Below are 11,230 nucleotides of genomic sequence, written 5' to 3'. Positions count from 1 at the left end.
TCCCAACATGAAGTACAACGACATAGTGAAGTACAAACATTTTCTTTTTAAAGAATGAATGCAAATGAACGAAAATTACATTTTCTTTAAGAACTCACATTTTCTTTTTAAAGAATGAATGAAAATTATTCCAATAAAATAATTGGTCACATGATGATAGTGATCATCCTAAAAGACACAACACGTAAAGGAGAAAAAGCAAACAACAACGATCCAGCTTTCATGATCAGTCATTACTTTTTAACAGAAAAGAAACAAGGATCACTCAAACATTGATCCTTAACTGGTGCTTTTGGTTACCGATTTTTATGTTTTTGTGGTCTTCCCCCTCCCCTTAAGAAACTGCTAAAAGCTCCCGATGCACATGTCCGAAGTTTAGCTCTCAGTAGGTCAATGCTAAATTAAATATTTCCTCGGGGAGAAAAAAAAATTTCAAGACAGCAAGTTAATTGCTCGATCTTCTTCCTGCATTCGTTATACATACACATAAATGGATTTATCAATTGTACAGTTGCATTACCATTATTAAATCATGCTTTTGCATCATTATTCTGCTTAACTATAACAAAATATTCGTCTTCCAATATAAGAGTCATCAAGTGGCAACATGGTGACACGTAAGCGTGACCGGCCTTTAGGAGTACGGAATAAAGCTAAAGGTATACACCTACTTTTTTTATGGACTGAACCGAGCAATGTAAAATTATTAACCACATATTTGTCTATAATTTTTTTTTTTTTGTAAAAGGCATATTTGTCATTAATTTCGTGCTTAAAAATGAAATATAATAACAAGATATTTTCGTAATACTTGGTCCTATAATTACCATTCAATTAAACTACTAACCTTTTTCTCGGACAGCTCGCCCATCCATGAGATTTGAGCAACAAAATTTCGCACCAAAATTCTATGACTGTGAGTCCTTATCCAACTATCTCTCACAAAATTAAAAACTTATATATAAATAAATATAAATATATACTCATTAGTAAATATTAATATATATATATATATATCTATATTTTTTTAAAAATTAAGAAAAATATATTTCACCACTATCTTTCGATTCATATATGTATTATTTATTGTAAAGTTTATACATATATTTTAATAATTGTGCTTTTAAAAACAATTGTTCGCTTCGTAGGTGGCTGCGATATATGCGTATTACACGGTATATAAATTCCAAACATAAACATTTTTAATCTATATTCAATAGTCTTTTACTGATTATTTAAACACATTATAAATTTGAATCAATATAGTCCAAAAAAATGCACGTGGAATGAGAAGGGCAATCTTGCTATCAAAACATATTTCAAGAAGGACAGAAGGCAAGCATCAAACAGTGCAATCTACCACTTCACATTTAAATCTATTGTAACAACAACAGAAACAGCCACGACTATAGTCATACACAAATTTTAACTTCACCCAATATCCGCGCGTAGCGCGGACACGAACCTAGTTATACTAAAAAAAATAAAAAAGTATTATACTTTAAGTTTAGTAGAAAAATCTGGTGAAATGACTAGTAAACAAACCGTTAGATTAATGACCCAGAAAAAGAAAACCTCAAAGAACCGGTTATTTTACGTAAAAGCTGGTCAACTTACGTACCGGCCGGTTAAGTAAATTCGATAGCGTTGGAGAGAGTGAAGACAGTTTCAACTGCCATTCCGCGAAACCAAACCTAACAGCAATTTCTTCTGTAATTCCATCTTCATCGTCCTCTTCACCTCACACCTCTAAAACCCCCCACTCTCTCGATTCATCGATCGTTCAAAGAGCTCTCCGATCTCACCGATCTCAATCAACATGGCTTCAAACGGCGCATCTCCGGTCTCTTCTCTCGCTCTCTCGATCTGTGCTAATTCTTTTGGCTGTTTCTCTAATTTACACTATTGATCGTTTATTATCCGTGAAATGAGCAGAGACCTGTTGATGCTACGGACAGTAGCTTGGAAAGGATCAAGAGACAGCTAGCAACTGGCTCCGGTCGGAACTTGCTACAGGGACCGCTTTACAAGCGGTCTGAAACTGTAAGTTTCGAATTATTTTCTCAATTTTTTTTTTGATGGGTTCTCTTCAATTTGTGCGGATTGATCAAAAGTCTCTTCCTTTTGTGAATTCGCCTGTGTATAGAGTTGTATAGCTTAAGCATCATCAATTGTTCGGACAAGTCTTGTGTTGGCTCGAAATGTCTTGGATTATTACAAAGTCTCACACTGACACCATCTGTTTGTCTCTGTTTATTTATGAGCTAGCTGAGAAAATGGAACGAACGGTGGGTGATACTTGATCCAACCACAGGAAAAATGGAGTACAAGTGAGTACTATCATTTGCTTATGTAGCTGCTGTATGTCTGTGAGATCACTTCTTGGGGGTATTGTATTAAGTTCTGATGTATTTCGATCACTCAGGACAAGACGGAACGAACCAGCTATCAAGGGAACGATTCTGTTTGACGATAATAGCACAATCACTGTCTCTCCTGTCAACTTCCAGTATGCATTGCTACATCCTCTTGTTCTGACTAATCAGCATTATTTAAGTTCGTATTGTGAAATCTATTTCTCTTTTGTGTTTCAGGGGGCTTCCGAAATATAATGGTTGCTGCATCTGTATCCTTGTTTCTAGTATAGTGTTAGCAAGTTTATAGTTCTCTCTTTTGTCTGAAAGGAGATGAATGATTGATGTAGAGTTGAGTTTTTCTTCAACATGATTTTAGATATTAGTACCCCACAGAAGAAAGATTACTTTTTGTGTGCAGAGACTCCTGGTGCAGCTAGAGCTTGGGTTACTACCTTACAGTAAGTCATATGGTTCTTTGATCTTTATCTCTCGTTATTTTAAGCTTACCAATCTCTTAGAGATGCCACCACGCTTATCCTTGTTTGGCCCTTGAAATATTCAGTGCGACACAACTAGTTCTAAAGGCACATAAGGAGGCTGTTGATTCTCTAAGCGGAAGCGGTTCTTCAACACTTGGTACGGTTGCAACCGTTGTCGCCGCTGCTAATTCAACAGCGCTGGAATGTTCCAAAGAGATCCAAGCTGCAATGCAGGTCTCTCTGAGGAACGCACTGAAAATCACGGCTAATAAACCGATCGATGGACCACTAGATGATTTGACTATAATGAAGGTCCGCTATTTTTGCATCTTTCACTTTGACTTCAGGATACATTTTGCAGTGTCTTTGCTTAGTGATGTAAAGCATATAGAGACATCTTTATTCATAGGTTAGCTTTGATTGAGCCACTTACATGTTGCAGGAAACTCTGCGTGTGAAAGATGAAGAGCTACAAAATTTGGCGCGGGAACTTCGTTCTCGTGACTCAATGATAAAAGAGATAGCAGATAAGCTATCAGAGACGGCTGAAGCAGCTGTAGCGGCAGCATCTGCAGCTCACACAATGGATGAACAAAGGAAAATTGTTTGTGTGGAGCTTGAGCGCTTATCTAAAGACTCAGAGAGGCAGCAAGAAGCGGCTATATCGAAGGTAATGAATGATGAGGCCTTGTCATGTATGTTCATCTTTATTCTTGTTAATTGATTGTTGTATCTAACTATGTAGCTGAAGGAACTGGAAGAGAAGACATCTACTCTGAGTAGGGAAAAAGATCAACTGGTCAAGGAAAGAGACTCTGCTCTCAAAGAGGCACATCTGTGGCGGTCTGAGCTGGGGAAAGCCAGAGAGCGTGTTGTAATACTTGAAGGAGCTGTTGTGAGAGCCGAAGAGAAAGCGAGGGTTGCAGAAGCAAATGGTGAAGCAAAAGCAAAGGAGGCTTCTCAGAGAGAGGCAGCTGCTTGGGCTGAGAAGCAAGAGCTTTTAGCTTATGTGAATATGTTACAAACCCAGCTTCAAAGGTCTGCATATCTGAATCCTATCTCCCGAGGAAACTCAGTATTATTATGAAGTGGCATAATTATATTTTATCATTTAAATAAACAGGCAGCAACTAGAGACGGAGAAAGTGTTTGAGGAGAAGACTGAATCTACAAACGGCGAAACATCTCTTCCAATGACGACGAAAGAAACAGAAAAGGATGTGGACAAAGCATGTCTGAGCGTTTCGAAAACAGCGTCCATGCCGGGAGAGAATGTAGTCCATATGAGTGAAGATCAGGTGGTTAACGCTCATGCTCAGGCTCCGGTTGGAGAAAACGAATGGAATGATATTCAGGCGACAGAGGCAAGAGTTTCTGATGTAAGAGAAATATCTGCAGAGACTGAACGAGACAGCTTGGATATCACTGTAGTAACTCCTGAATCTGATGTTCCACGCAATGATCTGCCTCCTGAATCTTTTCATCATCAGCCTTGATGAATAAATGGTAGGGACCTTGGTACATTTTTATATACCCTGATGTGCTGGTAATGTTTGGAGAGTTGATTGTTCTAACAAACCAAAAAGAGTTGCTATTTGGTTTTGCTTGTGCCGCAACATTTTGTCTATCTCTCAGCAACCTCTTGAGTTTCTGTCTGACTTGGTAACGACTTGGGAAGAACAAAGAGATGTGTTTTAAACTTTTAATTGTTGAATGATGTTATGTTTGTGTGCACATGACATTTTCTTTTGTCGGTTTTGGACATGATGAATGCAGGTATTTTCCTGCTTGAATGATGTTAGACCATCTCCAATGTATTCCTCTATTTTTACCTCTAAAATAGAGGAACTCTATAATAGAGGTGGGTTTTACTCCAATGTATTTCTCTAAAATAGAGATCTCTACATATAGAGCAAAATATAGAGGAATGCTATTTCTTCCTCTATAAATAGAGGAGAAAATAGCAATCTTTATTTTAGAGGTAAAAATAGAGATGGGTTGAAGTGATTTTGCCTCTAAATGTTATTATAGAGGTAGAAATAGAGGTGGGTTGGAGATGCTCTTAGTAACGAACATGAATCAACTCGAAAAACACAAAAAAAAACGTATCTGAGGCAAATATCTGTTGAGTTGGTATATTATTTGATATGATGAATGCAGGTATTGTCCTGCATGAATGGTGTGTTAGGAATGTATATTATTATGTGAATAAATATTTTACAATTCTTTAGATCTATATTTATAATAGTTTCAAAATTTCAATTTTTTTTCAAAAAAAATGTTTTCTTCTTAATCTTGATAGTGGATTAAAATGGTGACAATAACCAAAATGTGGTTATGCTGAATGGTGATATTATTATGCTGAATGGTGATATTATTATGCTGAATGGCCCCATACCCCCAGATATCAATCTTGATAGTGAATTAAAATGGTGACAATAACCAAAATGTGGTTGGAATGAGCTAAACAAAAGATAGATAATTAAGTTCCTCTAAATTCAAACCTCAACTCAATCACACAGAATTGGAGTTACAATATGAAACAAAAGAGAAAAGAGAGGTGACATACATAAGATAAGAGGAGGCATACAGTTCCACTCTTTATTAAAAACCTCACATTAAACACAGGCATTGCTTAGAAACTCCGAAACACAAACAAAGATCAAGAACATGATCATCATCTTTAAGCAGGGAATGAGTACTTCTCAAGAGTCTCCTTCCAAGCAGGACGGCTGCTAATATCATCCCACCACGCGCTCACGTGCTTCCTGTCTTTGATCATGTAAGCCTTACCGATGGGTCCAACCAAGTAATCAGTGAAAGGGAGGTGAGCCAAATCAGCCAAGCTGACGAAATCTCCAGCCAAGTACTTGCTCTTGGAGAGATGTGCCTCGTAGACATCGAGCACAGCTGAGAGCTTCTCCTCGCTCTCCTTGATCAGCTTCTCATCAGAAGGGAATCCCATGACTGATGCGAACATGATGTGGAGTGTGAGGTTAAGTAGAGGTGGGTGGAAAGTGGTGGCCTCAACGTCGAGCCATTGCTCAACTTGACCTCTGTCTTCCACGGTTTTGCCCAAAAGGTCAGGTCCTTGTGACCTGTACTTCTCAGCTACGTACCTCATCACCGCACGTGACTCTGTAATAAAACAAAACATCTCTCAATATAACATCTTCCACACATGTCTTAATCTAAGATCAAACTTCTAATAAGCCTAAACTGTATCAAGAATCTCACATCATGTGTGCAATCAAGATTGAGGTATGATGTAAGAACGTACCGAAGATCTTGTAGTCACCGTCGACAACAGCAGGAACGGTACCGAAAGGCTGCATAGGAAGAAACAAAGAGAATCATCAGAATCTTTAAATGAGCATTCAGAGGAGATTCAGAGGAGATCAAGGAAGGGGAACCTGTAAGGCGAGATAAGCAGGCTGCTTGTGCTCTCCTTTCATGAGATCGACGGGGACGGTCTCGAAGGGAACGCCCTTCTCGATAAGCGTTACCAAAGCACGCTTTGGTGAAGCAAAGTGAGGTCCGTATACCTTAAGCACCATCTTTTCTCTGTCTCTCTTTTCTCTTACAAGACGCAACAGTTAGATTGTTAAGTGATATTGACTCTGTGATGATGAGAAGCCATCTTTATAGCGAGGAGCGGAGGCTTGGCAGATAGAGGGATCATTATTTTTGACATGTGGCAGATAGAGGGATCCTTATTTACATTTTTACTTTTTTTTGAAAGGCTTTAGATATTTTCATTCTTACTTTTTTTTTAAACAAAAATAATGTTTTGAGTGTATTATTATGTTATTGTATAATATATTATTTTTTTGTGTGGTTAATAAAAAATATATTTTATTGTATAACTAATCCATTTTACTGTAGATAACTTTTAGCTATTGGAGTATCCGGCAATGGGACCATGACACTTAGATCAAAACCAATAAAAGATCTCACAAAACCTTACTTTTCTCCTTTTTAACAAAACATAATCGAATAAATATTTTGATTGTATAAATAACTGAAAAATTATAGCACTAATTTTTTTTTATCATAAATATATCACACAAGCATCAAAATGATTAAAATATGTTTTATTAAAAATATAAACTATTTATATCCCTAAAATTAACTAATATAAACTTAGAGTTTATATATATAAGGGTTGGGCTTGTAATTTAAAAAAAACATATAATTAAAATTTAAAATAATAAATAATTTCAAAATTAATTTTAGGATTTTAAAATAAAATTTGAAGAAAAAAATCAAAAAATTGGAAAATATCCGAGTTAAATAATTTTTTTTCATTTAAATCCTTATTTACATTTTTATATATATATATAGAGTAAAAGTATAAATTCTTTTACCTTTCTAATGAAACATTTTTGGTCATTTTTCTCTTTTTCTCTTTTTGTGTGTGTGTTTTTTTTTATTAAAAAAACTCATTTAAAAAGATATACCCTAAATAATACTCCTATGGATAGTATTTATTTCATTTACCGTGGATAGTATTTGTAGTTATTAAAGTATTTATCAATTGAATCACACACGTAGAATCCAGTGGCGGAGGCATCTTGAAGAGAGGGGGGGGGGGGGGGGGGGGGTCATCTGACCCACATAAAATTTATAAAAACTAATTTCTGGGCCTATTACCCGTAGAATACCTGACGAAAATAAACCGCATCATGCATACTTTGCTAAAAGAATTAGCGGCACCTACACCTCATATTGATTGATTTTAAATGTGATTGATATACTATTCTTTTCACTTATCAATAACCACTAGTTTGTAACCAAAAACACTTTTATAATTAATTAAGTTATGTTTGTTTTTAATTAAAAGAAGAAGAAAATAAAGGAGCAAGACAGGGAGAAGAAAACAAGAGATGGGTAGTTCTAACTTCTAAGTAGGTAGGTGGAACCAAAATAAAACGTGAGAGAATGAGCCCCAACCGTTTCTTGAACCACATGCCTCAATTCTCTCTTTGGTAGGTGTGTTTACGACTTGACCAGTCATGTGTTTAAATTAGTCTTGATTTATTTGTTTCAGTTAAAAGATTTTAACATTTTAACAACAACAACAAAAATTGAAATAAGAATTCGTTCGAAATTCGGAAATATTCACTGAAAGTAGAACTATAATTTATAACCAAGATTCTACCACACTAAATATATCACCGATGAAAAAATTGAAGATGCCTTGCAAATAGTTTTAGCTTTGAACCGGTCTCAGCACCTTACCAATCATAGACCCGGAAGCATCCTCCAAGAGATTCGGTTGATCTCTTTTAATCTCTTTAGCTGTCATTTACTCAATTTGTAATCATTAAGGAAAAGGAAAAAAAATCTTTAATCATCATCCCCACTCATTTTTAGTCACTTTCACAAACAATATTCAGTTACCTAACCCAACGACATTCGACGTCAAATAAAAAAAAACCAACGACATTGTATTTTACATTACTAGGTATACTGACGAGGTCTAGTGACGCTATACCATTAACCAATGTCATGGGGATGTAGCTCAGATGGTAGAGCGCTCGCTTAGCATGCGAGAGGTACGGGGATCGATACCCCGCATCTCCACTTGTTCTTTTTATTTTTAATCAGTTTTTGTTTGAAAAGTCGAAAAGATAAAAAGTGGGGTAGTCCGAGCTCAATCATCTTCCGACAACAACAACAAAGCTCACCTAAGCCTTGAACACCGTATTCCGATCACTTAAGTATTGTACTTTGAGCGAAGAATCTTCTTGTCTTTTGTCTCTTTATAAAGTTTTTGTCTCTTCGTCCTGTTTCTGAACAAACACAAACAAAAAAAAAGGAAGAAGAAGATGGAAGCAAAGTACGATCGTGCTACCGAGGTAAAAGCTTTCGACGAAATGAAACTCGGAGTGAAAGGTCTCGTCGACGCCGGAATCTCAGAGATCCCCCGTATCTTCCACCACCCTCATCTCACTTCAACGGCTCCAACTCCAGTACTGCTTCCCTCCTCAACGATGAAGATCCCAACGATCGATCTTGGAGGTGGCGTGTTCGACTCCACGGTCACGCGAGATCGCGTGATCTTGAAGATCAAAGAAGCGGTGGAGAGATACGGGTTCTTCCAGGCGATAAACCATGGGATTCCGGTTGAAGTTATGGACAAGATGAAAGATAGGGTTTGTGGGTTTCATGAACAAGACTCAGACGTGAGAAAGAAGCTCTATACCCGGGATAACACCAAGAAGGTTACTTATAATAGTAACTTCGATCTCTATAGCTCTCCATCTGCCAACTGGAGAGATACTTTAAGTTGTTTCATGTCCCCTGATGTTCCAAGGAGAGAGGACTTGCCAGAGATTTGTGGGTAAGATGAATTAGGTAGATTCGGTTTTAATATGGTAACTATCTTTTATAAATATCGAAAAACTGAAGTAGATATATATCTATGTTCAAAAAGAAGAAGAAGGTAGGTCGGTATACTTCTAATATGGTAGTTAATTTTATAAACCAACATATCGAAAAAAAACTAAAATTAAAACAGAGCTAAAACCAGACCAGACCGACTCAAAGTAAGAATCATAAAATCTGAACTTGTTTTTTTTTTTTTTTGTTATTATTGATGGATTTTGTAAGTTGTATTTGTCTAAATGTTTTAGGGAGATCATGTTGGAGTATTCAAAGCGAGTGATGGAGTTAGGGGAGCTAATCTTTGAGCTTTTATCAGAAGCTTTAGGGCTGGATCCTAACCATTTGAAAGAAATGGATTGCACAAAGGGTTTGTTAATGCTCTCTCATTACTACCCGCCTTGTCCTGAGCCTGACCTAACGTTCGGAACAAGTCAGCATTCAGACAGATCTTTTCTCACTGTTCTTCTTCAAGACAACATCGGTGGGCTTCAAGTTCTTCAGGATGGATGTTGGGTGGATGTTCCTCCTGTTCCTGGAGCTCTTCTCATCAACCTTGGAGATTTCTTACAGGTAAGTTTTATTATATGACATGAATATATCAAACCATTGATTCATACGCATTTTGTGATTTTTTTGTTTACAGCTTTTAACGAATGACAAGTTTTTGAGCGTGGAGCATAGGGTTTTGGCTAACAGAGGTGAGCCTCGTGTTTCGGTAGCATCTTTCTTTGTGCATCCTTTGCCGAGTTTTCGAGTATATGGACCGATGAAAGAGCTTTTGTCTGAACAAAATCCTCCCAAGTATAGAGACACTACCGTCACTGAGTACACGAGACATTACATGGCCAGAGGGCTTGATGGGAACTCTGTGTTGCATCAATTCAAGATCTGATCAAAGCTTTGGACTTACGTATCCGAAGTCTTCTCGGCTATTTCAGATCAGTATGTAGCATGCTGAAACAAATACACCTGCCTCGGCCAGGACTTCCAATTGAAACGAGGAGCTTGGACAGGTAGCTATGATGATTCCATCTCGCATATTCCCATGCAAGATTTTGTTGCTTGTATGATATACATATCCTTTTTGTTGGTAGTATTTTGATTGTTTCTAGATCATTTGTCAAACGTAAGATTGTATATATAATGTTTTAAAGACGAGATTATTAGTGAATATATAATGTTTTATCATGAAGTCACAGATGACAATGTCTGCACGGATTTACAAGATGAGGTAATTAAAGTGAAGACTGTCGCTCGATAGAGAATAATGTTATAAGCTAAATGAGAGATTATTTTCTAGTAAAGAAAACAGAGTAAAACATGTTCTATAAGGTGTTGCAAGTTTCATTATAATCCCATCTATATCCATATTTATAAGATTTTATAGGGCTCTTCAATATGGTAAAACCGAACCGTACCGAACCGAACCGAACCGAAATAGACAATATGGTTTGGTTTTGGTATATACCATATAAACCGAATGGATATAATTTTATAAAAACCGTAGGATTTGGATATGGTTTGGTATATAACCGATTAAACCGAATAAACCGAACAAAACCGATTAAAAGTAAAAACATGTAAATATGTATCTATTTTATAATAATACATGAAAATCTATTTGTTACATAAGTTAAATTTGTGTTAATAACTATTACCATAATTTTATAGTAATAAAAAATCTTAATTTGTAAAACACTTGAAGTATAACTAAATAACAATACATCGCAATTCAGACATCTTATTTTCTAAGTCTTTTTGATCTTTTTGATTTATTTTAGTCTTCACTATATTAATATGAAGATTATAAATTTGATAGACAATAATTAATGGAAAATTTTCAATTGAAAAAACATGACTTTAATGAACACTAAATATGGAAGAGTGGAAAAAATTTTCATTCATGTTTCTGTTTTGTTTCATATTTTTATTTTCAAAATTTCAAGCTTTGATTTTAGTTATAGATTTGATTATTTTATTTGATGGTATAAGCATTTTTACTTT

General features: G+C 36.1%; 3 protein-coding genes and 1 non-coding gene across 4 annotated transcripts; 3 read left to right on the top strand and 1 right to left on the bottom strand.

Annotated features, from left to right (window-relative positions):
• Nucleotides 1–1,607: 1,607 nt before the first annotated feature.
• Nucleotides 1,608–4,570, top strand: LOC106348370 (switch-associated protein 70). The gene is made up of 10 exons (XM_013788097.3): nt 1,608–1,843; nt 1,936–2,043; nt 2,269–2,330; nt 2,426–2,509; nt 2,595–2,626; nt 2,734–2,815; nt 2,920–3,148; nt 3,279–3,506; nt 3,582–3,874; nt 3,960–4,570. Exons 1-10 carry the CDS (start codon nt 1,820–1,822, stop codon nt 4,330–4,332), a joined length of 1,515 nt encoding a protein of 504 aa, XP_013643551.3. The 5' UTR covers nt 1,608–1,819; the 3' UTR covers nt 4,333–4,570.
• A 739-nt stretch (nt 4,571–5,309) lies between these two features.
• On the bottom strand, nt 5,310–6,514 carry LOC106348371 (glutathione S-transferase F9). The gene is made up of 3 exons (XM_013788098.3): nt 6,250–6,514; nt 6,117–6,165; nt 5,310–5,974 (listed from the first exon to the last, which is right to left on the bottom strand). The coding sequence occupies exons 1-3, from the start codon at nt 6,391–6,393 to the stop codon at nt 5,520–5,522; spliced, it is 648 nt and encodes a 215-aa protein (XP_013643552.1). The 5' UTR covers nt 6,394–6,514; the 3' UTR covers nt 5,310–5,519.
• A 1,818-nt stretch (nt 6,515–8,332) lies between these two features.
• LOC106348373 (probable 2-oxoacid dependent dioxygenase) lies at nt 8,333–10,418 on the top strand. Its single transcript, XM_013788099.3, has 3 exons — nt 8,333–9,182; nt 9,475–9,796; nt 9,870–10,418. The coding sequence occupies exons 1-3, from the start codon at nt 8,668–8,670 to the stop codon at nt 10,116–10,118; spliced, it is 1,086 nt and encodes a 361-aa protein (XP_013643553.1). The 5' UTR covers nt 8,333–8,667; the 3' UTR covers nt 10,119–10,418.
• TRNAA-AGC lies at nt 8,350–8,422 on the top strand. The gene has a single exon. It is a non-coding gene; the product is annotated as a tRNA-Ala (tRNA).
• Nucleotides 10,419–11,230: the final 812 nt, after the last annotated feature.

The sequence above is a fragment of the Brassica napus genome, chromosome A4 (genome assembly GCF_020379485.1).
Source record: "Brassica napus cultivar Da-Ae chromosome A4, Da-Ae, whole genome shotgun sequence".
Taxonomy (NCBI): Eukaryota; Viridiplantae; Streptophyta; class Magnoliopsida; order Brassicales; family Brassicaceae; genus Brassica; species Brassica napus.
This window is presented reverse-complemented; position numbering and strand designations above follow the sequence as displayed.

Excerpts from the sequence above, each read along its gene's own strand:
- LOC106348370 (XM_013788097.3), top strand. The coding sequence starts at position 1,820 with ATGGCTTCAAACGGCGCATCTCCG. Across the intron at positions 3,149-3,278 it reads ATGATTTGACTATAATGAAG|GAAACTCTGCGTGTGAAAGA; the intron begins GTCCGCTATTTT and ends TACATGTTGCAG. Across the intron at positions 3,875-3,959 it reads TTACAAACCCAGCTTCAAAG|GCAGCAACTAGAGACGGAGA; the intron begins GTCTGCATATCT and ends TTAAATAAACAG.
- LOC106348371 (XM_013788098.3), bottom strand. The coding sequence starts at position 6,393 with ATGGTGCTTAAGGTATACGGACCTCACTTTGCTTCACCAAAGCGTGCT. Across the intron at positions 6,166-6,249 it reads CTGCTTATCTCGCCTTACAG|CCTTTCGGTACCGTTCCTGC; the intron begins GTTCCCCTTCCT and ends CTTCCTATGCAG. Across the intron at positions 5,975-6,116 it reads CGGTGACTACAAGATCTTCG|AGTCACGTGCGGTGATGAGG; the intron begins GTACGTTCTTAC and ends GTTTTATTACAG.
- LOC106348373 (XM_013788099.3), top strand. The coding sequence starts at position 8,668 with ATGGAAGCAAAGTACGATCGTGCTACCGAGGTAAAAGCTTTCGACGAA. Across the intron at positions 9,183-9,474 it reads GACTTGCCAGAGATTTGTGG|GGAGATCATGTTGGAGTATT; the intron begins GTAAGATGAATT and ends TAAATGTTTTAG. Across the intron at positions 9,797-9,869 it reads ACCTTGGAGATTTCTTACAG|CTTTTAACGAATGACAAGTT; the intron begins GTAAGTTTTATT and ends TTTTGTTTACAG.